Genomic DNA, 27,238 nt, shown 5'->3' on the forward strand with positions numbered 1-27,238 from the left:
CGAGAGAGGAAATAAAGTCTGTCATTACACAGTAGGGCTAAATATGTTAGGCCCAGACATGCACTGTGATTAAATGTGTCTGTATAGTCCATGATGTTTTTTTTATGATTGTGCATGATGCATGATGCTCTGCTCTCATTATGAAAATGGCAGTGTGCTGTGTCTGACCTTCTCCACAACTGCCTGCAACAGTATCCCCCATAGAGCATCAGGCAGACGGACTCATGCTCCCCCACCGCCCTGGCAGTAATGGGATTAAGATCTATTGGCTAATGAGCCCTCAGCTTTTAATAGAATTTCTGCAGTAGATTAACTGTTGATGAAATGTCCCGCAGATTAGGGCGTTATCTATTCAAAAATGACCTGTTTTTTTCTGAGAAACAGATCTGCTAAAAGAAAACTACAGCATATCTCTTTTTTCTTTTATCCAAATTGGCCAGGTTCAAAAATCTCTCTCCTTTAGCGTGGCAGACTTTAAAGCAAAATCTCACATTTCACTAATTACATCAGTTTGGTGCAAGCAGAGCACCTCATTGCTCCCCTTAGGGCAGCAACGCTGGTTTAAAAGGACACTGCTTGAAAATCATGAGTCTACAGCAAATACTCTAACTAGCCATTTGTAGAAATTGATATACATTCTCCCCACTACTGAAAAGAAATGCTCTTGGTGGTCTGTAGGAGGAGGAGGTGTATTGCCAGTACAGAAAAATTTGAGCTGAATTTGTCCAAAGCATCTTCTTCTCCCCAATAAGGTTGCATGAAACTGTTCAAAGTACATCTGAGCAGTCAGATACTATTTATAACAGACAACTGATGGTGAGGTAAGTCTAAAAATATGCAAATGGGTTATTTTCAGCCAGTTTCATTCAGGTGTTTTAAAAGCTTGACTGTCTGGTGATAACAACAAAAGGTTATACCCTAAACAGAAGATTCTTGATTTTCTCTTTTAACTAAGCCAAGCCTGTCAGCTACAATTATGGCCTGTCGCTTCTTAGCCTCCTGTCAAATCAACTTATAAAGTGTGGCGGTTTTAGGACAGTGAAACTTCCTGTTGTCACATCTAGGACTTGAAGAAGATTGAATGTGTGAGGTACAGCAAGGATACAACATGCTTGCAAAGGTCTCGTCTTCTCCTTTATCATGTTGCGTAAAGGATAATGGAAGATCATTGTAATTAAATCATCAACAATGACACACAGACAAGGGTGCCGGCTGAAAGCTCTGTCATTACGAATCATAAGGCTTTTGCTTTAGTTGAAGCATAGATGGGTATGGCACAGTATTTTCACTTGTTAAATCATGTCATATTTTTCCTCTCTCTGCTCTGAAAAAAAGGACCATACAAACAAACAAAAAAATCTTTCTGTCTGTCTCCTGGAGAGGTCAAGGCCACGGAAATAACAGTTATTTTGGAGTTACCTTGCTGACTGAAAGAGGTGGAATCTGACAGAAAGAAACCTCCACAAAGAGAGAAAGATAAGGATGGGAGGATGAGGTGAAACGGGAAGGAGGAGGATGCCGTGAAGGAGACAAAGAGGAGTGGGATAAAAAAGCAGGACGAGAAGGGGGAGGAATAAGCAAAGGAGGAGAAAGAGAGACGAGGAGACAGACTGCAGTTATCCTCCTTGTTATCCTGAGTGGCAGCCTGGAAACAAGGGCTCTATTAAGGCAACTCTCTGAGGACAAAGTGAGAAACAAGCGGACGGTCTTTCCTCTGCACTCTCCTGGGCATGTTATGCCACTCCGCCAACACCCCCCCCCCCAGCCTCTCTTTCTTAATCCTCTACCTTTACCTTTCCATGTGTTCCATTTTTTCACCGTGCTGTCTTGCTCTGTCTCAAAGCTGAGGCCAAAACAGAGGCGCTCTCATCGTCACCTTCCCTCATCCCTGCAGTTTGCTCTTTCTTTGAGCGGAAAAAGACAGAGTTTAGAGTTTAAACTTGCCTGCCCTTTTTTCTTCATCCCTCCCTCTACTGTCCCTGCTCCCGCCAACCCCTTCACTTCGTCCTCGTTTCCTATTCTCATCTTGGACAGGTACAGGTTGCTTTTACACCTTCTTTTTTTCCTTGGTTCCAGCACTGACACTTCCCTCCCCATGTCTTGTCTTTTCCCTTTGACTGACAGATAGCCCTGTGGGGTGGGGGTGGAGTTTTGCTGTGTTGCATCACTATTACTCCTGCCACATGTACATGTCCCTTACAGTGACCTAAATCAAACTGATTTCTATTCCCACAGAGGTCTACCTGATAATCCTGATAGGGTCTAGGAGGATTTATTCAGATACATCTCTGGATCTCAACTGAAACTTTCCTCCTGAAGCCATTTGACTATAAATGGATTTTAGAATTAGCTGAATTTGTCATGTCAGATCACATTTACAATGACAGCTGAAAAAAGGCTGCAGAATCTGTAAGTCAATAGTAATGTATACAATGTGTTTATTGGCATGGCTTACCTTATTGATAAGGTAAGACATGTATTCGTGATCCTTGCCCTTTATGTACAGTAAAGTGTAATTGAGTAATTGTCACTGGTCCTCTGTCTTCATTAGGAGAAAGAGCAAACTCAAGTCAATCTATCATCACGAACCTGAGGCAAATTGAGTTAGACACCCGGCTCCTAAAGATGAAACAGACACTAAAACGCAAATCCATATCTGGAAGCACTTGAGTGGGAGAATGGATGAGTAATCATGGTAAATTGGAAACAAGCCTTGTGAACAATTGGTAGCTGCAAGTGCATACAGAATGCAATCACTCTGTATCACTTACCTAGAGCTGTACCATTCCTTCACCCTTTAAATTACAACTGAAATCACAATGTGTAAACTGATTTTTTTATAAGTCAAAAACACGTGAAAGGCAATGTCAGAATAGTTGTTTTATATTTGAGAGTAAGAAAGAAATTCTAGAGATCAGAAATTCTCCTTTAATCGCCAAGCCTCTGAGTGGGGGGGACAGATGCATGTGTTTGATTGACAGCTGGACCAACAGGGGCACCAAGACACAACATAAACAAAGTTGTGCTTGTGACTATAAGCCAAGAAGTGTGTAGTGAGTGAGCGTAGTGAAGCACTTAGCAGCTAAAGAGACAGATATTTCTCTCACATTTGCACTTCAGCGCTACAGCTGTCTGACTAATTAGCTAACAAGTCTGCAATATTATGTAACCTGTGCAGAATTTACCGACATACAGAAAAACAATGGCACTCTGACTGGTATTTGCCCGGATAGATGGTTCCATCCCCAAACCAAAAAGATATAAAATGTCCACTTTTGCATACTGATTTTCTTCTCAAATGAGAGCACATGACATGTCATTTACAGAGCAGATGTGTATGCTGCAGCAGAGAAAAACCTTTAAAGCCTTTAAAGCAATATAGCTGTCCAGTGGCCAGTGCCGTTCGCTGCACTGCAGCAGCTACAGCTGCAAGCTAAGCTATTCCTGGGAGATGTGTCATTTCAGTAGAGGCAGCAGGTTGCGCTCAGCTAAACGACAGCTCCGGCCATTAGCTGGCCCTAATTAAGATACACTAATTATGCGTGATGGAGTGAGTGCTTTGTAAGGCCGTCTCTAAATAAATAATGAATACATAATCACTGTGCTTAAACAAGCCGCTTGAGCTTCAACAGTCTCAGACCCCCAGGCATTGTGGGTAAATTGTGGAGCAAAGGGGGGGAGAAAGGGAGAGCTGCAGCAATGCACCATGGGAGCTGTCAAAGGGGAAAAAAAATTCTTATGGTTTTAAATATTTACAACCTGTGCCTGAGTGTCGGTAGGGGTGTGCCCTGGGGAGATTTGAACTATGAGGTTGTTTTCCTTTGCCTATACCATGGTGTATAAGGGGAAAATGTGTATATTCACCTGACCATATAAGTCTTATTCAACACGGTCTCACGGCAGTTTGTGAAATAGTCACCTTATTTTTAATCTATTGATTTGTGTAAACAGACACACTCATCTTGTTTTTTTGTGCGCCGGGACACTGGGGGAGGAAACAACAGGAAAATTAAACTCCACATGCGGGAGACAGCGGTGATGGCCAGGACACGATCCGCAGTCTCTGGAGGACGCAACAACGGGGAAGTTAAATGCTACATGTGGGAGACGGCGTCGGACTCTGGGGGACGCACGACAATAGCGGGACGGTTGGGTTTAGTAAAAACCCCTGTCTCCGGGGTAAAGTCCTGTGTAGTTTGACCCATCCACCGTCCCAACCAACCTCCCTGCACGGATTTTCAGCTTTTCAAACTACTCGTTACCGTAGTCGTGCTGTGATCACGAAAGATGCTTCCCATTAAAATACATTAGTAACTACCGTGAGACTGGGTTGTATTATTTGTTATTTATCTTCCTGCTTGTGTATCTCTGGCTGTCTATTTCTTTGTCAATCTGTTGTTTTGTCCGTCCGTCTTTTCTTTTGACTGTCTAGTCTGTGTTTTTGTTTAAAACACTAAAAAGCTTCCTGGAGCTCTGCATCAATGTAAATGAGGTCTGAGGGAACAAATTGTTTGTCTGGCCCTGTTCAGCTCTCTGTCCTAGTCAATATGCCAGCATGACCTCAGGCTCCACACTCGTTCTCTCACTGCCTTCGAAGTTTCCTCATGGACTCACTGGCTATTCACTTTTCTCCTCCCATCCTCCTTCTCCATATTCCTCTTTGTTGCTAATTTTCCTATTCCATTTTTACATTTCATAATAAATCACCTCCTTTTTTCATCCCCCTTTTGCTCTCATCTTATCTCCTCTCATCTGCTATAACCCAATAATGAAATAACCTCTTTTTTCTTTCTCTACATATTTCCTCTTTAAACTCTGCTTTTCTCTTCCTTCCCTCACTTATCGTCCTTGGTCTTTCCTTATAGAACTCAGATAAATGTAAAGTTAGAGAAAAGGTTGTAAAAACTCAATGAATATTAAATTTAATACGGAAGCCCTGATGAAAAGGAACCCTTTCACTCACATAAACAGAAAGCTCCCCTCTTTATATCACATCTCTTAATGAAAGCATCACTTCCGAAGAGGTGTGCTGTTGATGAGCACTACTTCCAAAAATGTGAGTTTTTCCTCCACCAATGCAACATCAATTTAAAGTGTAGGTGTAATACACCAGGGGTCCCTGGTGGAGCTCTTGAACATAACCCTCCAGGAGTGTGTAGGAGTCACACATATAAGTTGCATCATTAACACCGAACATTAAAATATTTTATCTCTTTCTCCTTGTCCTGAAAGATCATTGTTGATGCTAAACTTGTCTCCATGTGATTCAGTGCAGCTGATGATAAAAAGTTATTGTGAGAACTTAAGACTGCAGATTAATTGAAAAACAAAAGGATGAGGTGTTTGTCCACAGCATCTGATCAAATGCTCTTCTCCCTTAAGCAGCCCACAGCCTTTGAGACCTTTTAGAAGCTAACAAAAGGCCAGTCAGCAACAGCAGCGGCAATCATTAGTTATACAACTGCCAGCATGGTGACAGAACATTTTAAGTGGTGGCAAAGCAACCTAACACGCTTAAAGGAGCTTGAAAGGAGAAGATAATGAGCTGAAAATAATCGAAATACAAACGCTACCTCCCTATTCATCTCATCGGAACAGTTCAGCAATTTGGTCAATAAAAACACACTGTTATCCCAAATTAGTTTACTTTACTAGAAACTTGTTGCCCTAAACTGTCTAAGTTTTTACAGAAGGCGAAACTTAACAGGTCAAGTTGTATTAACACAGAGCGGTAATAAGCATGTTATGTCAAAGTTTTACTGCGTAGAGAAACTTATCCCTAATTAACTCTGCTTAATATTATCTGTGCACTGTTAAGCTGATTATTACAAAGAACTTATGTAATTTAGTAATGATTATGGTTTTTAACAAAACATGAAAGAATAAGTAGTGACGACAAAAAAAATCCACTAAATCTGGGTTTACAGTGCAGGAATCAAATAAAGGCCAAAAAAGCCCTACAAATTATAAATAAATAAATAATGCAGTAGGCTATTATATGGGAAATGGAAAGTAGTAAGGATAAGAAGAATGTCTTAATGTTAAGGAAACATTTATAAAATCAATGATTTGCATCTAATGTCCATCGGTTTTGCATGACTTCTGACACTTTCCATTGCCATTCACTTTTTCATCATTTATGCAAAATCACCCAGAGCAGAGATATCCAGCTCAACCTTTCAGAATGATTAAAACACTTCGATGGACAGAGATGTAAGCTACTAAATTTTGGAAACACCAACTTGATTGAAAAGTTCATACATTTTGAATTTGGGTTGTATGAGATGCTCATCCATAGTCAGTGTATTTCCTTTAGTAGATGGCGGTTGGCATGTCCCCAGTTTGGAGAAGAAGGCAGGAGTACCAACATGGCTCAGCAAGCTCAGCAGTGTACGTCTGTTGACAGTCAGGTCGGGCAGCCCCACAACATATTTTAGCCACCTAAAAAAAAAAAGAGGAACTACAAAACTCTATATTATTTTAAGTGTATAAATCAGTAGTTAAATCCACCTAAGCTCTCTTTACAGCCATCCGACTCGTTTCAAACCTAGCAGAACAAGGGATTTGGTGGTCTACCGCTGCCTTGATTGGTTGGTTTCTTTGCATTATTGTGTAACTTTGGTGTTTTAAGGAGTTAGTTCAGATTCACCAAAATCATTCAATCACACCAACAAACTATCCGATCAAGGCAGCGGTAGACCAACACCTCTCATGTTCTGCGAGGTAAAATTGAAAAAACGTTGTTGTCAAAGGAGTCTGGTAGCTGTGAAAAGAGCTTCAATTCCCCTGTCAGAAATAGTTGTCTCTAAATACAATTAGGTCAATATTGATTTTTTTTTAGGTGGCTAAAATACATTACAGCAGTACATTGTGTCTGTCGGTGCTCCTGGCTGCTTATTTAAACTGGAAAAGGTGCCGACCGCCATCCACTGTAGGTAAAACATTGACAATGGATACCTCAAACACCCTCAAACTATCTTTTTAATATACAGAACATGAATTTCATCCATATTTTTTAGTGCACCTTTAAAGGTGCTGTACATAGGATTGTGAAGATCCAGCAATTAGCCATTCGCCCCTACGAGGGATAATGAATGTGTGTGCCTGATCAGTGATTGACACGCAGGATCTGAACAGGGAGCTGTGGATTTATGCAAATCGCACTACAGGCTGTAGGTGGTGCCAGAGGAGCCATATTTCTTTTTTAAATGACCTGCTTTATGTAGTTCCACTCGAACATAGGGTCAGTTTGAACAAATATGACAGTTAGTTTGTTAGAAAGTTAGTTTTATAAGGCTTACCTACTGCACCTTAATACAAAGAGGGGTTTTGCTCGCATATGCCTAAACCTGTGGCTTCAATATTATATTGACCTAATCTTATCGAACTGTGACTTATTCTGATCTTTTTTTTTCTCGCTTTTAATATCTCCTCTGCTCTTAGTGGGATGCTTTTAGTCACAAGTTTTTCAAAATTACTTATACAATTTGAAGCTCAATTTTGGCTTAAGTGCAACGTCTAGCACCTAAAGTATACAAGGTTTACTTTCTCCATCCAGTAGCATGTTTTATATGAAATGCTGCAAGCTAGAAGCTCTGATTGTCGACTTTAAGTTAAGCTACATTGACATGATTACTTCCAGCATAAACCCAAATGAAACGGAAAACAAAAGTATGCCCAATTCAAAATATGTTGATTTGACCTCATCAGAGAAATTCATTACCACACAAACTAATAACCTCGTTCATTCTACCTTAGCCTGGCTCTGCCCTCTTACGTACTTACGCTCAATTCTCATTTCCCTGCAGTAGTACGCCTGGGTTAGCGGTATAGTGTTGGGTTTTCTAATGCACATGCACATGACATACGTCACAACCAAACGTTATTGATTGGTTATGGCAGATCCAATAGTTGTAAACTTCAACAGAGTACCCGCCTTCAAGGAAGTTAGACTCTCTGTATAAATGAGATGTACCAGGGTCTGGTAGGAACAGGCTTATTCTACCTGGCATTCAAACACAAACACAAACAAATTCCCATGGGAGTCTTTAATAAACATTTAGTTTGTAATCTAAAACATCCTAATAGGTATAGCAACATTTTTTTGTTCTTAATTTCTCCAAGATAGGGGAGAAATGGACATCCATTTTGCTGAAAAATAAACCTAATATTCCAGTGCTTGCCCATCTCTCACCCAAGCCATAAAAGGAATGGTGCTCGCCTGAGGCTAACATATTGACTATGCGGCATGTATAGGGCACACATTACATGGCTGGCCCTGCGTACATTTATATCCACGACTGAAGTGTACGTGCCCTGCCACAGCTGTGTTCTGCAATATTCATGATGTGTCAGAGTTCGCCACTAGCTGATGTCTGTCTGTCAGCAATACATGTCCCCTGTCCTTTCCCACCCATTCCCCCTGAATGGTAATGGCAAGCCACCAAACACACACACACACACACACACACACACACACACACAGTCACAAAAAGATCATAACACAAACTGAAAACACATTAATACGCATCCACACACTTGCAATTACAGACAAAATATTGCATAAGTACACTACAACACACCGACCAAAATGGGGAGGCAGGTTGACAATCCACAAACTGTAAGCGTCTTCTTGTACATAAATGTGTGTTTGTGTGTGCTCAGAGGTGTGAGTGTCTATCCACACTGCCTTGAAGAGCTCCTGTTCTGTGTCTTCTGACAGACCGTCAGTCTGCCGCTGCAGCAGCAGAAGTGGTGGCGTCCCTGGGGAGGCCTCTAAAAGCTCACAGGGTTCTGGGGGTGGGGAGCCCAGACTTAGTGAAAGCTTTTCCATGTTCATCCACCTAGCTCCGCAACTCCTCCTTCTGCTGCACCGACTCCACCAGCCTCATTCCACATCCAAATGCAGAGAAAACCCACTAACCCCTGCACTCTCACTACCCATCTATCTCCTTGCATTTCTCATTCCATGGCTGCATCTGTCAGTTTTTTTTCCAACATCTCTGTATCTTCCTTTCCACTTCACCTCCTCTAACCCCCCTCCTGGTCGTTACTTCTCTTTCCTCTCCCTCCTCGAATTTTGCATCTGTCACTCTCCCCGTAGATCTCCATTGTTTCTCACCAAACTATCGTTCACATTTCCCATCCTCCTTCCCATCCTCCCCACCAGTAGAACAGCATATCCAACAGTACATTAACCTCCATACATCTCTGGGAGCTTCTCCAGTAGACAATTCCCTCACTGGGAGCTTCTGTCACACTGTGAGGAGAGAATGAGACGGACTCCCTATTTCACACTGAATGACTGCAGTCTCTTAACAGTGCCAGTGGCTTAAGCCCTGTAGCATGGGACCCCAATGGTGGTCTTTAACTATAAAACCTTAGGAAAAGAAAAGCACATGAGGATGGGAGCTGCCACAGAGTGGACTCGGACGAGATTGGAAGGGAGTCTGATTGTGGGAGGAAGAAAAGAGACAGACATGCACATTGAAGCAGCAGCCGTGGTGACAAACATCTTGTCGCTTGAGGCATGAGTAGTGTGCAAGAGATTCGGTGTGCGTGTGAGTGCTTGTTTGTGTTCGCGTCACCAAACCTCAAATTCTAATCAGCATCAAAACAGACTGATCCCTAAGCCACCAATCTTCCATCCCCTGATTCCCCTCATGGTGTGATTAAGAAAGAGACAACTGTATTAAGTGCAGTACATTGTTTGCAACCAGTTGGAGAAAAGAACATCTTAAAGGGTCGGGTTACCCAAATTACAGTAAAACGTGTTGTCTCACTCACTTACAGCGATATCTTACCATGCAGATAGTTTGGGTTTTATTTGCACACATTTTAATATAGCTGCCTCAACCTCAATACAATAGATGTAAATGGAATTTTGTTTGTAATGCTCATCTCACAGCATGGAAAAATGACACAAAAGAATAGTTCAACATTTCTGAAAATAAACTGGGGCGTTTTCTCACCAATCCCCACAATGATAAAAAAGACAATAACACAATCATACACACACACACACACACACACACACACACACACATATATATATGAGAGGGTGGTATCAGGATAAATGTAGTTTTCCATTTTTGTAGGCACCATAAACACAATTAATATCACCTGCATTAAATTGGGGTGAATTTCTGGGGTAGCCGAATGTGACTGACAACTCTCCCATGGAAGATTTGAATTAATTCACTTACCGGTGTGTGCGATGTTAGACCCTGACTAAGACTAGTGTGCAGGCGATTTGTGTTGGTTGTAGAAATCCATTCTTTAAGAACAAAAATGTACCTCAAACCTAACCTTGATATGATTGATGTGATGAAGATAGAGGTGTGTAAAAAAACGTGCTTCACAAAAAAGAAATGTTTTCTTTAAAATGTATTCATTTGTAAAGCTTTTTAGGAACCGAGTCATAGAATCACCTTGGGCAAAGCTGCCATACAATTTGTAAGACTTTTCCATTGATGGACTATTCTGTGACTTTTTTGAGATGCAGGACAATCACTAAAAATAGTAAAGTGCGAGAAGGAGACAAAGGGAGAGAGCGGAGATCTAAAACACTATAGAAGGTATTGAAATGTGCGATTGCCTGGACCGTGCAATTACTATGGACGAGGTCCTTAGAACCCACTCTGCTGCAAAATAGGGAGGAGGATAAGTCATTATGGTTAGGACACATACTCAGTAACCATGCACACACACACACACACCCACACCTACAGCCACACACACTCTCTCACTCCCCCTTCCTCAGCTTCCCATAGCAGCACCGTGAGGAAATTCATTTACTTTAGGATGGGTAGTAAAAAGGACGCCTCGTAAAAAACGTCCTTTATGTGCAATCAATACCTGAACCAATGAGCAAGCACAGAGGCTTAGTTTTCTTCACTCAAACGTGCAACACACACACAAGCGTGCGCACACTCACTCACACACACACACACACACGCACACACACACACACACACACACACACACACACACACACACACACACACACACACACACACACACGTACACACACATATAGAGAACTGTCATGACTTGACTTTCTATTAGCTTGGCTGCTTGTCTCCTCAAGGACACTCCACGGGTTGAAATGGGTTATGAGAAAGCTGTTGCTGCTATAGATTAGAAATATGGTGCATCTTGCACAACCACCAGGATTACAGTCTTCCTTGGTTACCTTAAATCACCAGCACTGCAGGGGAAAACACACTGAATAGGATCCAAATCCGCAAGTCTTATCACTACATTGTGTTTGACATATTTCCACGCATGAGAGAAGCAGTAATATGGTCTTTGCAATTGTAAAAACACCGGCCAACTTAATACTCAGTTAAGCCATCCTGCCCTATCGAGTATTGTGCATCAGGAGTTTGTGCAGTTGTTAGTTGGATAAGGCATGGAGCCTATAAGGAGTTATGTCACGCTGATTAATATGGGCTGTGATATGGGGTAATTCCCATACTGCTGCAACTGCAGTTCAAATCCTCCATCGGGCCATTGGAAGAGGTACAAGCTCATTATTCACCATGGAGCACAGTCTCACACAGTCAGACACACCCACGGACGGAGGGACGGACACACACACACACACACACACACACACACACACACAGTGAATATAGCAGTGTGAGCACTAAAAACATCTCAGCATTTACATTTATAAATGTGCAACGTGTACGGACAAAACAAGGCTGAAAATGTGCGTACGCCACTTTCATTTTTAGGATAGAATGTGCAGTAATCCACGCAAACTCAGACCCATGCGTAGGCATATTTTGGATACAATGGAAATTGGCAACACAGATGGTGAGGTGGTGAACTGAAGTCAGATTGCAGAAATAAAATGTGGGACTAACTTTCATTACTCATAATATTTCAAGTATTGATGCCTCATACAGGTTTTTTCTCTCCATATCATCCACATTATCATGAAGATTAAATCCAGCATTGTTATTTGTGCCTGTACTGAGTGATAATTGTTCCATTAACACCTCCAACTCAAATCTTAAATAAAAATGTGTTCTTTATATTTAATCGCTGCTTTCTCACCGTCACAGTGTCCGCTACAGGGGCAGGAGGAGGGGATGGCCCGACTCCATGGAATACATGACCATCAAATACCCTACCATTAGATAACGGCAGAACACACTGTAAATAACTAAATATCTGTCTTTAATACTGTACATATATCATCAAATGTCAAAGTCTGGTAAATGCGCTGCCAAGCTCTCGTGCAATCATTACACTTAATGTCCTTGTTATTGCTCCAAACTTTAATACTGTTAGTGACAAAATGCATGAAGAAAAGCTTTCCCCTACTACACTTTCTTTCGTCTTCAAATTGTATCTCAGGGTGTGGGATACCACTAGTTAATGCTGTGATTTTGGCAAGGTTTTAACAATCACAATTGAAATTGAAAAGAGTAGTTAATGTGGTTACTATATAGGTACCTGTCTAATGCATCTGAAAGCATGTTTGTGTTGCATGAGAGCTTCTGCAGAGAGATGCTTATTTCCTGGATTTTATGTTGTCTTGTAAAACTGCAGAATGGACAGTCCAAAACAAATTTCCCTTTGACGACAATAAAGTATATCTTATCTTATCTTTGTTGCAAGCATACAAATACTGTGGGGAACACCTTGCGTGATGCTGCATGTTGGCACTACTGGCCCAGCAGGAGGACTAACCCCAAATAGAGGAATCAAGAGAGAAAAAGACTTCAGGGACCAAAAGGATGACTGGTTAATATGACGAATTAAATTCCCTAAAGCTGCATTCTTGGATCTATGTGCTGAATTGGGTCCAGTATAGAGGGCAACGCGCCGGAACCGTGCCATCCTGGTCCAGAAACAGGTCCTTGTCACTCGGGGGGAAACCGGCTGTTTCCAGAGGGAAATGGCAGACAGTTGTGTCTGTGTTTTTATAAATATAATATATAATCTTTAACTGTATCACTAAGGCCTGTTTGGAAAATAATACATAGTTCTTCTAAATCTAGTGCTGGTTGTCAAAGCTGTCCCCGATTGCCATAATTCCTGCCGTTTTGGTTTTATTAATACAGGTAGTTTATAGATCAAGTTCCCCTACACTGTGCAAGAACAGGCCAGAATTATAATTCAATTTGCAGCAATTCCTGAACGTCTGGGAAGTTTTTTGCTTTTTCTCTGCTAGTCATCATTATTTGGCGTACTGAAAGAACAACCTCCAGGATCATTAACATACTTATCAGCATTCACGTGGTGCTTTGCAACACTGCTTACAGATGTGGGTGCATACAGTTTTATAAATCTGAATTATTTTTTTTAGCGTATGCCATTTTTGACTTTTGGGCATATGTACACTTTTAGCAAGAATCCTACACACAGTTTTGTAAATGAGACCCCAACTCTTTTGCTGGGGTCAGAGCAAAGACAGCTTCACAAAGTGAGAATTATCACTGAGAGCCCAGATATGCCAACATAACTAAAGCAACAACTCTGATCTTAAGTACCTTTCTACTGTAATCTCCCCTCCTCTTTTTCCTTTGTACTGTTAGAGGTTGAGAAAATAAAACACCCCTTTACTTTACGGCACCTCTTCTTCAGTTTTTTAGTTCTTGATCATTCAGCAAAAAGTCTTTCTTGAGCTATTTTTGAGGAGAGAAAAGTCAGAGTTAAACTAAAATGAAATCTTACCTGTCTCGCATCTCTTCCCAGTGAATCCTTGCTGGCAAACACAGTTGTTAGGTGAGATGCAGGTCCCCCCATTCTGGCACAATCCGTCACACATAGCTAGAGGTAGACCAGAGGAGAAGAGCCATTACTCACAAAGATTAACAAGCATTAACTATGTAATTAGACCAGCAGCAGCATATGTATTTGCATACAGAATAAGAGCTAATTTGGTGATGTGATTCATTACAGGCTCTCAAGATATTATTCTGCAGGATTAATGCATTTCACCAAGGTTAATTCAAAAATGTTCATTATCCATGGGTAGACTGTTAGTTAATGTGTCCCTTAAAACACGGAGAAATCACTGAAGTTGACAGAATGCAATGGAAATAAATACACAAATAATACATTGATTCCCCAGGAAAAAAAAGTATAAGAATAAAACCAAAGAAGCCCTATCCAGTTAAAGGACTTCCACACTGTCCTTCCAACTTTAGTTTGAATTAGTTGAATGAGAGAAAAATGATCCATGACCTTATTGATAAAGGATTTATTTCTTAAATCCATTCTTTGTCTTATTTGATAGAAAACTGAATAATTTTAGGTTTTGGCCTGTTGATTGTGGAAAAGAAGCAATCTGACATCTCCTTGGGCTTTATACAATTGTAAGCCGGAGAAGACATTATGAAATCGTTTTCCCAGGATGTGTAGTACTCCCCATGAGAGTAAATTGACCTTTATGTGTCAATCAAATCAGTCAGGTCTCCTTTAAATATATTTCTAATCGAGAGATTGATTAACCCCGCTCAGGGTCAATGTGAGATCATTGAACTGTGGAACAGACTTGTGAATATGCCTGATCTTTGATTGGGCCATTTGCATATTTTAAATGATTGATTTATCTTTTATTTTTCCAAACAGATTACAGTGTTATATTCACGATGCTCGGTGCAAATATTTCCTTATGTATAAGAGAATGTGGTTTGTTGGTACAAAACATAAATTAAAAACATATTGTCTCATGTAAACATACAGTGTAGAGCCTGAGAGTACTGTATTTGAGGCAAAATGTAACTAAAAGTCAAAGATCTGTGTCTACAGTTGTGCGCTGCTTTATGACAATTAGCCAAAGTTTACCGGATAGACTCCATTTCATGTTTTATTGCTTATTTAAAGATAATTTAAGTACTACACTTTTGAGTAAAAGTACCTTCATTTCTGATAAATTCTTCAGGATGGATGAGTCTAAGTAACTTGAGCTGTGTGTTTTAATGTGGCTGATTTTATTAGTAGAGTATGGGACAGAAGACAAAGTTCTTTGTTTAAAATGTAAGAGCATCTAGTTCATGTCCGACAAATGTTTTACCACTACAACAGTACATTTGGTGCCTGGTGTAAGTCCACTTCGGCTGGGCATGAGCATGTGCATGACATAATAAATAACATGACTAACGTTGTGGTGCTTACCTTTGCAGACTGTTCCATTGCCAGTGTAGCCCGGCTTACAGGAGCAGCTGTGGCCTCCAACCATGTTAAAGCACAGGGCGTTCTCATCGCAGTTGTGGAGCCCGCTGAGGCATTCATCATGCTCTAAAGACAAAAACAACAGACCTCACTGCAAACAAGCTCTTTGGTCTCATATACATATTTGTAATATAAGCTACATTTTGCTTAAAACAAGTGGAAAAATTTAGCAGTAAAACTTCCACAGTAGTTTCCTCCCAACACTCATTATATTCACATCTGCACAGTACTTCTATCAAGAAAATAACACTTGATTTAAGAAAAGGGAATGTTTATTTTCCTTGTAAAATGAGAGGAATGATCACACCCAGCTGGTAATTTGTTTTACGTTTTATTAAAAGGATGAAATTCGAGACTCAGTCTTGGATTAAATGACTTGTTAGACAGCTGTGAGTCTGGTAATAAGACATCAGTGACAAACAGCCGACTGGAGTGCAAGCCGTTTCTCTATTTCCCATCATGATCAGTCATAAAAAATTGTTTCAGATGTTTTTTTTTCCATAATTTGTTGTTCTTTTGCACATACAGTACATAATGAGGTGTGTTGAGGCCACTGGCCATTTAAATGTTGTACAATGGTACAACTGGCTGTTACCAAGAGAAATGTTTTCAAAACGCCCCCTTAGGACCTTTCACTGCTACTGTGGGGTTGGTGATATGGTTTGCTATGAATGTCCCACTGACAAGCTTGACTGATTGGCTACAGCCCATGAAAACATACTGTATCCAACTGGCAACAAATTGCTTCCCCTCTATCTGGAGAGGAGATTGAGGTTGCAAAATAAAATGCAATAAAGGCCTGGGAGAATAATGTACTACACTACTATACAAATCAAACAATCAAAGAACAAATGTGGTTATGATACATGATTAGTTCAAATTCAAACTGCTGTTGAGTGAGAAAAATACTAGAAAAAGTCTTAAATACATACATACATTACATACGCAATAAAAAAAATATTGGGTGACAGAGAAACATGAGTTACTAGCATTACGATTAAAAATATCATTTTTGTGGGCTACAAAATATGTTATATGGAACCAAAAAGTCAGATACTATCTACTGTAATTTACTACAGTCATATTTAAGGATTATAAGAGGGTATGGGATTATAAAGTAATCATAAGTAGTGTACAATATATTTTAATATTTCTCCATAGAGTAATGTGTGGCTCTAAACCACAAACTGAACCAAAAGTGTCTTTAATTTGTTACTATAACATCCTCATGTAGGGTAGATAATGCAACCCACGTCTTTTGTTACCTTTATATACCGGAAATATAACTGCTAATAAGGACTCTCACACTTAATTATCATATCTTTAATAGACAGGGATCAACATTTATTTAATAAAAAACGTAAATGCTGTTGCAGTTGCAGAAGAGAAGTATCCTTATTGTATCCTAATATATAATCTGATCAGATCATGTTGTTTCTACTTCGAATTGTATTGTTTGTAGGAAGCCGTGAGCTCAGATCCGTGTGATTTGATTTCTGTGGCGGCTGCTGGATCTGAGCCCTTTACTGATTTGAAATAAAACTATGTTTAGATGTCATAAAGGTGCATGGTGTCAGCAGTATAAAGCCTGTATTACATCAGACACCACAGCTAACTCTTTTTGAAGAACTTCAAATTTTTCGGTCATCACCAGCTGGACCAAACGTGCGCACAAACCGTTTGCACTATCAACTAAGTCCATCCCACTGTGCTGACTTATTAAACTGTTCTGGTCTTATTCTCTGGAGCCTAAATGTTGGTTTGGTTTGGTTTGGTTTACATGAAAATCTTTCTCCAATGTTTTTATTTTTAATCCCCGGTGGAACCAACAAACCGCAAAAGCAATGGGAAATCTAATCTGATGCTATCTTAAGACTTTAACTAAACAATTACAGAATGATACATCATTTACGCCCTCTTTGCCGATGTATGAACAGGAACCTTAATGTATGCCCTTCGTCTGCACCTGAACACAAAGGCAGATCTTTATCCCTCTGACACACACAAAAGAAGATTACTTGTCTGTTTTATTTTGGAGATTCCCATATATTGCTTTCTGATAAGTACTTGCTTACCGAGCACCACATCAGCTGAAGTGCAGAAAACTTCCTGAACTTGGTTTAACCTTCTGAAATTTTCTTTTCCTATTTAAACCGCTCTGTATCCCCAAAACATAAAAACGATCATGAAAAGTCTTTTGGCAAGAGAGCTCTCTTTCTAATAACGGTATTTGGAATACGTTCAGTCAAATTTGAGTTATATTTTTTTCGTTTCCTATTATCATGTGTTTACAGTGCAGAGAGAACTTTCAAAGGCTACTGAAAGGACAGTTACGGGTTAAGACAAACACAAAGACTTTAGTGCTAATCTGGGGCAACAGTTTGTGCTGTTTTGCGTTAGTTTAATGAATTTCTGGGCCGCACTGGGCCTGGCAAGGGATGGAAAAACATTTATTTCTGTCAAGGGTTTCCTCTTGTACATTTTACTCAGTTATTAAGCAGATCTCAGGAGCCTTTCTCAACCACAGAGATACAATAGTTTTGTACGTAATATGACATTTTTTCCCACAGGTTTTTAAATGCGTGCAATTGTGAAAGACGCTGAAGTTTGAGGACAAAAAGATGTCACCTGAAGAGTGAGAGGATCAGAAATGTGAATGCTTGTTGCGGGAGACCCGAGCCGCATCATCCATTCCTCTGCCATCATCCAATCCATTATATCTCCTGAACAGACCGTGAGCTCATCCAAATTGAAAGTGACATTGTGATGAGCTCCTCCATCGAGGGTATGATGTATGTGTGCATGTGTGTGTGTGAAGGATTGAAGGGCACTTTGGAGGGCCTGCTGCTCTGCTCTTGTTGCTCCATCTCACACACGCAGACACACACTCACCTGCTGTTGGGCAGAATTAAAGTCTGCTCATGGGCATATCAAATAAGTAATAAGAGCACAGGTGAGAGGAAAGAGAATAAGGTGGGGGATTTTTTTCCCACAAGATCACATCTGCCAGAGCAGGGAACAGCCAGCTTTCAATCTGAACAGACAGGGCAGCAGAGCCACCAGGTGCTTGGTGTGCATTTGTGTTAGTGTGTGTATGATCCCCATGACACTTGAGTTTATTTATTGGTTACTTGTAATTTTGGTTATTTAGGAATTTAGGGGTATTGCAATACTGCACACTAAATTTGTGTGTGTGTGTGCCTGCTTGTGTGTATGTGTGTGTGTGTGTGTGTGTGTGTGTGTGTGTGTGTGTGTGTGTGTGTGTGTGTGTGTGTGTGTGTGTGTGTGACAGCTATTTCCACGCTGACTGCTGCTGCTCAAGTTGTAGACAGACTATCAATTATGTACAGCCTGTCACCAGGGATCTCTGCCGAGCTGGCCGCTTCTCCTCCTGTTTGACTCTCTCCACCTTCTGCCAAAACAACACCAGCCTCAGCGAGGTCTGACCTTAGGCGGCTTTCCTGAAAACATTGCAGCCTCGACCTGGACTTCACAATTACAGGCCTGAACAGACAATAATCTTAGAAAATGTATGTCATGGAAAAACTTATCTGCAGAAGCGTTACAAAGAGATTGGCTGAAAGAAAACCACAAAAGAGTGACACATTGCGGTGCATGGGATTCTGATTGTTTGGACAAACGATTCAAAGTCCTGTTGTTTTCACACTATTCAATCGAAGGTTGGTGGCGGGAACGCACCAAGAAATTTAGCAAAGTGCCAACAAAGACAAGTAAGCAAAAAAGTAAGAAGAAAAAGATTGCAAAAATGCATGTTAACATTTTATTTTTTATTTTAGTGGCTTTGTGAATGTTTTATGAAGAATTCATTTAACATGTTTATTAGAGCTCGAGGATATATTCAATGTATTTTGGTAAGAAACAGTGAAATTCAACATAACTTTTGTTTGTTTACAAGAAAACTCCAAAGGGCACTTTTAAATTGCCAAATACTTGGCACCATTAACTGAGCCAATCAGCAGCAATTAAAGCCTTGTAAGTCCAATTGCCCCTGCAATGTCATTATTCAAGCAGAATACTTGGATGTCACTGAAAAAGAGGCAAACACTCTATTTATCGAGCTCCCCCCATGTCATACCGTTTGAGTCGTCAGGCTGGAAGTCTTCGTTTCTGATCTCTGTTGCTGTCAAACCCCCTGCTCCACCTTTGGCCCCTGTCCATCCTTTCATCCCCTTCCTCGCCCTGCCCTCCCTCCATCTCCTCTGCTTCAGAGGCCCAGGTCTGGTTATCACAGGATTAGAACAAGGACACACACTCTGCATACACACCTAGGGCACAAGTACACGCATGGACAGCCTTCTTTAATAACATTCAAAGGGGGAGCACAACCAATCCGCCACCTTTCATGGATTAGCTACTAATCTCACAGAGCGAGGAGCACCTCGGGCACTTTGGGGAAAAGACCAAGAATAGAGGGGAATAAAAAGGAGAAATTCTGACCTTCAAGATCAAGGATAAAGTGGTAGTCAAAGAGCAAGTCAAAAGAAAGTTGGGGATGTTTCTTTTGCAAGAGGCTCCACTGGATACAGAGCCTGGGCCATGTCAGGGCATTTAGTTGTACATATTTCATTTAAAACAAGTACATGAAGTCCATGTGTTTCGTCTGACACCAGCTGGGATTTCAACCTGCGACCCCCCCTCGCTGCAGGTGGTCATGATGTAAAATAACGACATCTGTCTGAGCTTGCTGACCCCCTGACAAGCTGGAGAGAAATATAACCAGGCTCCATGCTGTTTCGTCCAGGCTTAAATCTGCAGATCAGTCCTTTAATCCACTATTCTGCACATAAACACTGAGCCATGAAATGAACTACAGTCAACTTAATCCTCTTTACTAGGGAGACTGGTTCTCATACAACACTGTAATGCATTGCAAATATGGCTATCAATACCGGACCATTGTTTCTGCTGAGTTCGCAACTTGTTAATTGGTGGAAGCCATTGAGGATGATAAAGATGCTCGTATATCATGCAAATGTACAGTGTCAATACGTACTGAGGGGGGGGGGGTTACTGTTTCCTTCCACAGCTGTAATATTTCTTGTGTAGGCAACTTAGAAGAATTAGCACTCTCTTTGGACAGACACAAGCAGATGTTCAATTGCTATTAATAAACAGTAGATTCCTGCAGCTACTAGCTTAGCATCTTCCGTTTTTCATTGTCAATTATTGCCACTAGGACAAGAGAGATGACACTCAACTAGCATATCAATACACAGCACCCTGGTGTGTTTTCCGGCTTGTATTAATTTTATTCATTTAAGGGCCCTAAATTATATTGTTAACACCTAATTTTGCTACAATTCCTTTTTCTTATAACGACTTTAAGATGAGTTTAGATGTGCCTGTAGGAGTGATTGTGGCGAGTATCAAGCTCTCCATGATGGTGGATGTGTGGGAGGCGCTGATAGTCCAGTAACTCTGTGTGGAAACTGTGTTGGTAATTTGACTGTAGCAGGGAAAAAAGTCATTACATCAAGCCGTAGCATAAGCCTTAGTTCAAAATTGACTGTTATAAAGTGACACATAGCTGTGTATTCCACTACAGTGACTTGAATGCATTTTAATAGGAAACTACATAAAATATAGGGATGCAGTTTAATCCACTGGATTGGAGGGTATTAATCTTCATTGTGAATCTGAGGAATGAGCACACAGTGACAAAAGACAAATGCAACACCAATAAAAGTTGCCTAGAGCTCAGAAGTCTTGCGAAAACATGGTGAGTGAAATCACATAAGGTACAGTGGCTGTGTAAAGGTAATATAGAAAAAGACTGAGTAAGCAAGGAGGTTTCTATCTAAATAAATCACAAGAGCACAAGAAAAGAGATGAATGTGCATGTGTTACTGCATTAAATATCTATTCCTCAATCTCTGTTCTAACTTGTTTATGCTTTTCAAAAGCCTGCTCATAAAAAGACATAAAGTCATAAATCCCCAACTGCGCTGTATTCTTTCCTGATTCCCATTGACAGGGGAAGAGAGAACCTCTGCAGGGGTCTTAGATGGAGAAGGAAATGGGAGTTTTCACCGGGGCTTCAATGCTTTAATTCAAACTCCAACGGCACAACAGGAAGTCTGCGGGCCTAAATCCTAAAGCGTACAGCGCAGGCTTTAGCCAGCCCCTTCACTTTGCTGCTGCTGAATTAGTTTGCATTGGTGCAAATTGCTTTTTTAATTACTGACACTGAGGAAATGCAGCACAGTGCCTCCTCTTCGGAGATGATACACACAGGGAGCCACTTAGCATTGTGTTTCACAAGCTGCAAACAACTGGTGAGGAATGACGCACATCTGCCACTCATCATTGTGGAATGACATTGCGTTATTCCAGATGAAGGACATAGACATTACATTATGGAAGGATTACTGACCAAGAATTTTTATGAATTTTACTCTCCTGCATTGTCCTGCATTTGACATTATAATAAAGCCATACCTTTTAAATGACAATGTACTACAGGGAACGTTACATGTGTCCTTACAAATTCCTTCTGTGTCTCTCTATATCGTCTCTCTATATATAGATCTCTATATTATCCTATCTACACAGGTGAAAATGCCTAAAACCTTGACTGTGAAAGGACCTCAAAATCCTGCACACCCTTGATCATTTCATATATACATTTGGATCTACAGTATATGCATTTAAGCCAATAAAGGTCTGAAAAGTACAAGTTCAAAAGTTCATTAGGACTATATTCGTAAAATCTGATATACTGATGAAGTAAATAAAGCCATTGTTAAAATTCCTTCCTATCTTCAGTACCTGAAAAATGACTGAGAAGTGTATCATTTCTGGCTGAGTTATACGTTATTAGGGATTACGTAGAGGTTAAATTGCAGATTGTGAATCACAATAATCATGGTTCCAAGCCGAGCGAACATTGTTATAAAGGCATAATATATCCAAAATAGTAATAATTTATATATTCTCATACATGGAAAAATGTGTCTTATCTTCAATAACCCTATGACAAACTATAATGGAAGGCGCTTTTATGAACAAGCAGGGCTACAACCACAATCACCCACAATACGGACAGAGAACAAAGACTGTGAATCATCGACGCAATCTTTTAGATTGATTTGGTTTGCTTTTGAAATTGACTTTGGTTTCAACTTTGATGAGGAACAAATGGGTCTGCCGCCTCCACTCACAGTCTCTCTGTTTCTCAGGTTCTCCGTGACTTTCCTTGTCCTTATCAGACGCACACAGTGCATTCACACACCAGCTGAAGAAAGTACACTCACATCCACACAGGCAGAAAGTTTACGGACACTTTTATTTTTTCAAATGGGATTTTCATAGCAGAAAAGTCTTTGCACCAAGTATGTTAAAAAAATGTTTTTAAATCTCACAGTTGCAAATAGGCTATGTCAAATAATAAACAACTAGCTTATCTCACAATATAATAATATTGTAATAAAAATAATATTCAATAATAAGTCATTCATATTAATGCAGTTTCTATTTTTAGAATATGTGAAATTGTAGTTGTGTGCTTTATAATCTACATGAGCAAATGCAACCTAAATTGATTCAACACTTTCTCTCAGTGTCTTATGCTGAATCATAACATAATGAGGCTGGTATTGATGTGTGTGTGTGTGTGTGTGTGTGTGCGTGTGTGTGTGTTTGTGTTTAATTTTAATGTGGTACTTGTAATCAGAGCAAAACGAATCGGAGCAAATCAAACTAAGATATTTATCCCTTTGCATATCAAATGAACAGACCATGTTTGCAGGGTGACAGATTCATAGACAAGTGTGTCTAACCAGGCACCTTTTGGAATATGGACAGAACAGAAAAAGGGAGAGGTAATGTAGCACATGGCAAAGGTTTAGAGTGTGTTTTACAGGGGTTGTGTGATGTCTCTGTCGTAGCATGCTTTTCTATTAGACAGCTTCCTTATTCTGTCTCACTAACACTAATAACTCACTATGTTTCTATCTGAATGTCTGGCTGCCTCTTACTCTGTCTGTGGATGTCTGTGCGTCTCTTGGCTGCACAATTTATCTTAATGAAATCAAATATCATCCTCTAGTGCATGACTAAAGATGCTAGTTAAATCCTTTCTAACTGGCAATAACCTACTGTAGGTATATGAATGGTTTAAAAGCTCATATCATTGAAACCTTCAGTGAAGACATATCCTCCTATTGAATTTCTTGATGCCTGCGTGTCTCTCCTCTTCTCCACACCCATTCAATAACATTAAATCCCTATTTTTCCTAGGGCTGCACCATGTGAGGAAAATATGTGATAATGTTGTTGAATATTGCACTAACAATATTACTTTAGATAATACATAGATATTGAAGGTTTATTTTGGGGCAATTCTGCCTTCAATGACTGGGACAGCCCAGACACGACAGGGGAGAGGGAGGGGGAAGACATGCAGGAAACCGCCGCAGGTCGGAAAGGAACCCATATGGGACAACCGAGCCAATAAATAGACATGGAAGTGAACTCAGTTCTGCTGCTTTCACTATTCTGCTAAAATACAACAGATTTCTTGTTGAATTTAAAACAAATGAAATTAAAGTGTTTCCAATGTTTTTTGATTGAACAAATTGAACATTGAATTGAATAGGCAGCACTTAGAAAAGAATGAATTTCAACTGATATTTTCTTTGAGTACCAAAAAAATAATCTCTGAGTGTCTTTCGCGATATGTTGCAACCTTTCACGTTATTGCGCCAGTTGATATTGCATTTTACCTACTTTACCTTACTGCATACCTACTTTAGGGCCGTCAGCAACTCTCTACGCTCTACTCTTGGTTCCTCTGAAAGCTAAAGCTCACAAAGCCAGAATAAAAGCCAGTGCCATCTCCACTTGATTCAAGCCTGTCAAAAGGTCAGCCAAGGAACTCACCTGTGCAGGAATAGTCATCGATCCTGATGTAGCCCGTATGGCAGATGCACATGAAGGAGCCGGGGGTGTTAACGCACATGGTGTTCTCCCTGCAGTAGTGCTTTCCTTCAGCGCACTCGTCGATATCTGAAGAGGAGGAGAGAGGGGGAAAACAAAGCTTGGTTAGATGTGGATTGTTTTCACATTTCTATCAAGAGCAACTCAATCTGTAAAAGCAACATTTTAGATGATTTCTTAAATCCTTCACATAGAAAGGTCTGTATATGATTAATATAGGCCTTCACATGCAAATTATTAAAATATTTGTTGGTAGATAAAGACACCCTCTTGTGGTGCTGATTGAACACTTTTAATTAGTATTCTGCGGTGATACCCCGAGCCTCAAGTTCAAGCCTCATGATCAATTTTGACTTGCACTTTATTTTTCAAACCTCTTCAGCTGAGGGGTGTTCAACCGCTTCATCAGATTTTCCTCTAAAAATGAGAAGTCAATGGCCGAATTATAAATGTAGAAAATGTGTAAAAGTTTTAACTGCTTCTGAGATGGATGTTTAGCAACATTGTCCACAACATTTTCACCCATGGTTAAAAAATCTGTGAAAAGTATTACATCCCATAGAGTATAATGTTCCAGTTTCATGTTGACAGGAGTTGGAGTCCAGAATAGTGGAAGAGGAAAAGTATGGACTTAGGTGTAGGCCTTAATAGGTTTGGAAGACGGCCGCAGTTACATTACTAATTTTTGCTTTATCTGACAGTACAGAAAAGCTTGAAAGTGTGCAACAGGCAAAGAGGAGGACAAGAAAGAAGAGACTGAAGTTAATTGTATGTACAGAAAGGAGCCATAATTTGTTTACAATATTCTGATGTGTGTAGTCACAAACATTAAGCATATTCATCATATTTGTTGTTACACATGTTTGTTAGTTTGCCATCTGATTATACGATAAAATGAGTTGGCCGATCTTGTTGTCTTGTCTGGTTCTACAAGGCTTCCTGAATTCATCAGAGATGTTGGAGCGGGTCATAATTGACTTTGGCTTTCAGTGATTTCTAATTAGAGATAAGACGACATTAACATGTAGTCACTGGTGATTTCTTGGGAAAAAGATCAGGCTTTGTCTGACGGATTTAAAAGTGTTCCTTTATCAGCAGAATTACATCACTATTTCATTGTCTGTGCCATCCAAAATACAAATGGGATGTGACGCTGTTGATGAATATATCTGTTTTGTGGCCTTATGATATGATGAAAATGCTATCGTTAAGGTTTGGTTAGGTTTGGGAAAATATCATCGTTTGGGTTAAGAAAGTTACTTGATCAAGTTTAAGGTAGCTTTGACGTCATGGTTACAATAATAAATACCTCGTTAAGGCTAAGCAAAGATCGTGATCATGCATTTAAAAATAATTTTGGTCGGTTAGAAAAACAAACATCAGGAAACGAACAACAGCGTCCTGTGCTAAACTCCACCTCACTACCTGCTTTGCAACTGCAGCTACTAGAGGGCTTTGTCAACGTAAAATCCTTATATCTTATAATATTTTGGGGCACTTGCTGAAACGACGGATGTCATTCTTCTTGGGTGGACTCCATTTACAATATGGATGAAGTATCTTCACAGCACTGTTACAGTGATATCCGCAGCATGATACTCTGGCCTAGTTCGGGTGTCCCTTCGATCCTGGGAACCACCTTGTGCAGTTTGTCCTAGTTGGTTCTCGCTACAGAAGGTTCCTAAAAGCTTTAATGCAGCCGGTGGGAAAGGGCTATTTGTCTTCATCAAAGGCAGACAGAGGTCAAAAAGCAGAGGGTCTATGAGAGGCGGGCGCTGAAGCACTTCAGGTTGCACCACTCAATTTTCAATCTATTCAAAGCAAAACCCTCCACACAGCGGCTAGACTGCTTTTCTCTTCCTCTTCTGGTCATTCAGCTCACCTGTGTGCTTGAGTATATTTTAAAATTGTATGTGCTGTAAATAGATACTGTAGAGTAAGTAAGTATGCCACTAGAGAAGTTAATCTAAAAAGGCTTTGCACACAAATGCAGGTGTTCAATTACTTACTGTGGCTGTGGCTGATTAAACCTCTGCAGAGGTATACTGGGACTTACATGAAGTCACCAAACTTGTATGTTGATCAGTGGGGGAGTGAAGCGTTATTATGGAACCCACGTAACTTCTAAGTAAGACCTGTTCTAATAGTATTTACGTACTACTATTGGCCAAGCGTCCATGCTTATGCACATAACGTAAGAGGTCAGTGCCTAGCCCCAACCAATTGAGCTGCTTCGTGGGGTGGTCTTGCCTGGAAATTACGTGGGATTTATAATAATGCGGGAGTGAAGGAAATCAATCAAGCACAGACTGAAGTATTTTTCACAATAAACCCCCTACACACCCATGGTAAACCTATACAAGTGTTTTGAGAGGTGTATATTTCCTGATAAAACGTCTTCTCAGGTCTATGTAAATGAGCACAGACCATGCATCTTCCTAACTTTCCTGTTGTACTTGTTATGGCACAGTCACTCCTGCACAAAATTAACATTTAACAATTAACTCCCCCCCCCCCCCTTACGTCCATTGTGTGAGTGAAGGGGCAAAAAACAACATTTGCTTCCGGTGGCAACGAAAAACTTGCACGGAGTTTAATTTTGTTGAACTTTGACCGTTTATGACACAAAAATCACCTCGGCAAGCAAAGGTCACTCGCATGCATCTCTTATATGTGACGGCGCCCTTAAAGTGCTACAATATGTTACTTTATGTCCTTTGTGGCCATGTGGTTTAAAGGCCTGCTCTGCATTCTCTAGATTTTTCTGTGTGGGGTCAATAAACGTTATCTTATCTAAAACTTCACTACTACTAGGAATTAACACAATTAATGATCAACCAACTCTGCAGCTCTAGTCAGCTCTTAACCACTTTTAGCTTACTGTTATTATTTTACCAGTGCAAAGCCCTGATATGGTATAGCTTACTATAGTACTACCTAGTCTCACCAACCACCACCAAACATAGTGTTAACTATCTATCGAGAATGAAACAGAAAGGGGAAGGAAAGGAAATGCATTGTCACTTATGTAAAGTATTTGTTAGGTGACAATTGCTTGCTAAACTGTTAGCATAACAACTGGATG

General features: G+C 40.3%; 1 protein-coding gene and 1 long non-coding RNA gene across 2 annotated transcripts in view; one reads left to right on the plus strand and one right to left on the minus strand.

Moving 5' to 3' along the window:
* Positions 1-27,238, minus strand: part of nell2a (neural EGFL like 2a) — an 80,991-nt gene that overhangs the window by 14,476 nt on the left and 39,277 nt on the right. The window contains exons 13-15 of the mRNA XM_034879688.1: positions 24,097-24,222; positions 15,139-15,261; positions 13,693-13,788 (exon numbers count right to left, since the gene is read on the minus strand). Of these exons, the coding sequence (XP_034735579.1) occupies positions 13,693-13,788; positions 15,139-15,261; positions 24,097-24,222 (345 nt within the window). The remainder of the gene's footprint in view (positions 1-13,692; positions 13,789-15,138; positions 15,262-24,096; positions 24,223-27,238) is intronic.
* On the plus strand, positions 1,243-6,725 carry LOC117949475. The gene is made up of 3 exons (XR_004657694.1): positions 1,243-1,253; positions 3,121-3,130; positions 6,635-6,725. It is a non-coding gene; the product is annotated as an uncharacterized LOC117949475 (long non-coding RNA).

The sequence above is a fragment of the Etheostoma cragini genome, chromosome 8 (assembly GCF_013103735.1).
Source record: "Etheostoma cragini isolate CJK2018 chromosome 8, CSU_Ecrag_1.0, whole genome shotgun sequence".
In the NCBI taxonomy this organism is placed as follows: Eukaryota; Metazoa; Chordata; class Actinopteri; order Perciformes; family Percidae; genus Etheostoma; species Etheostoma cragini.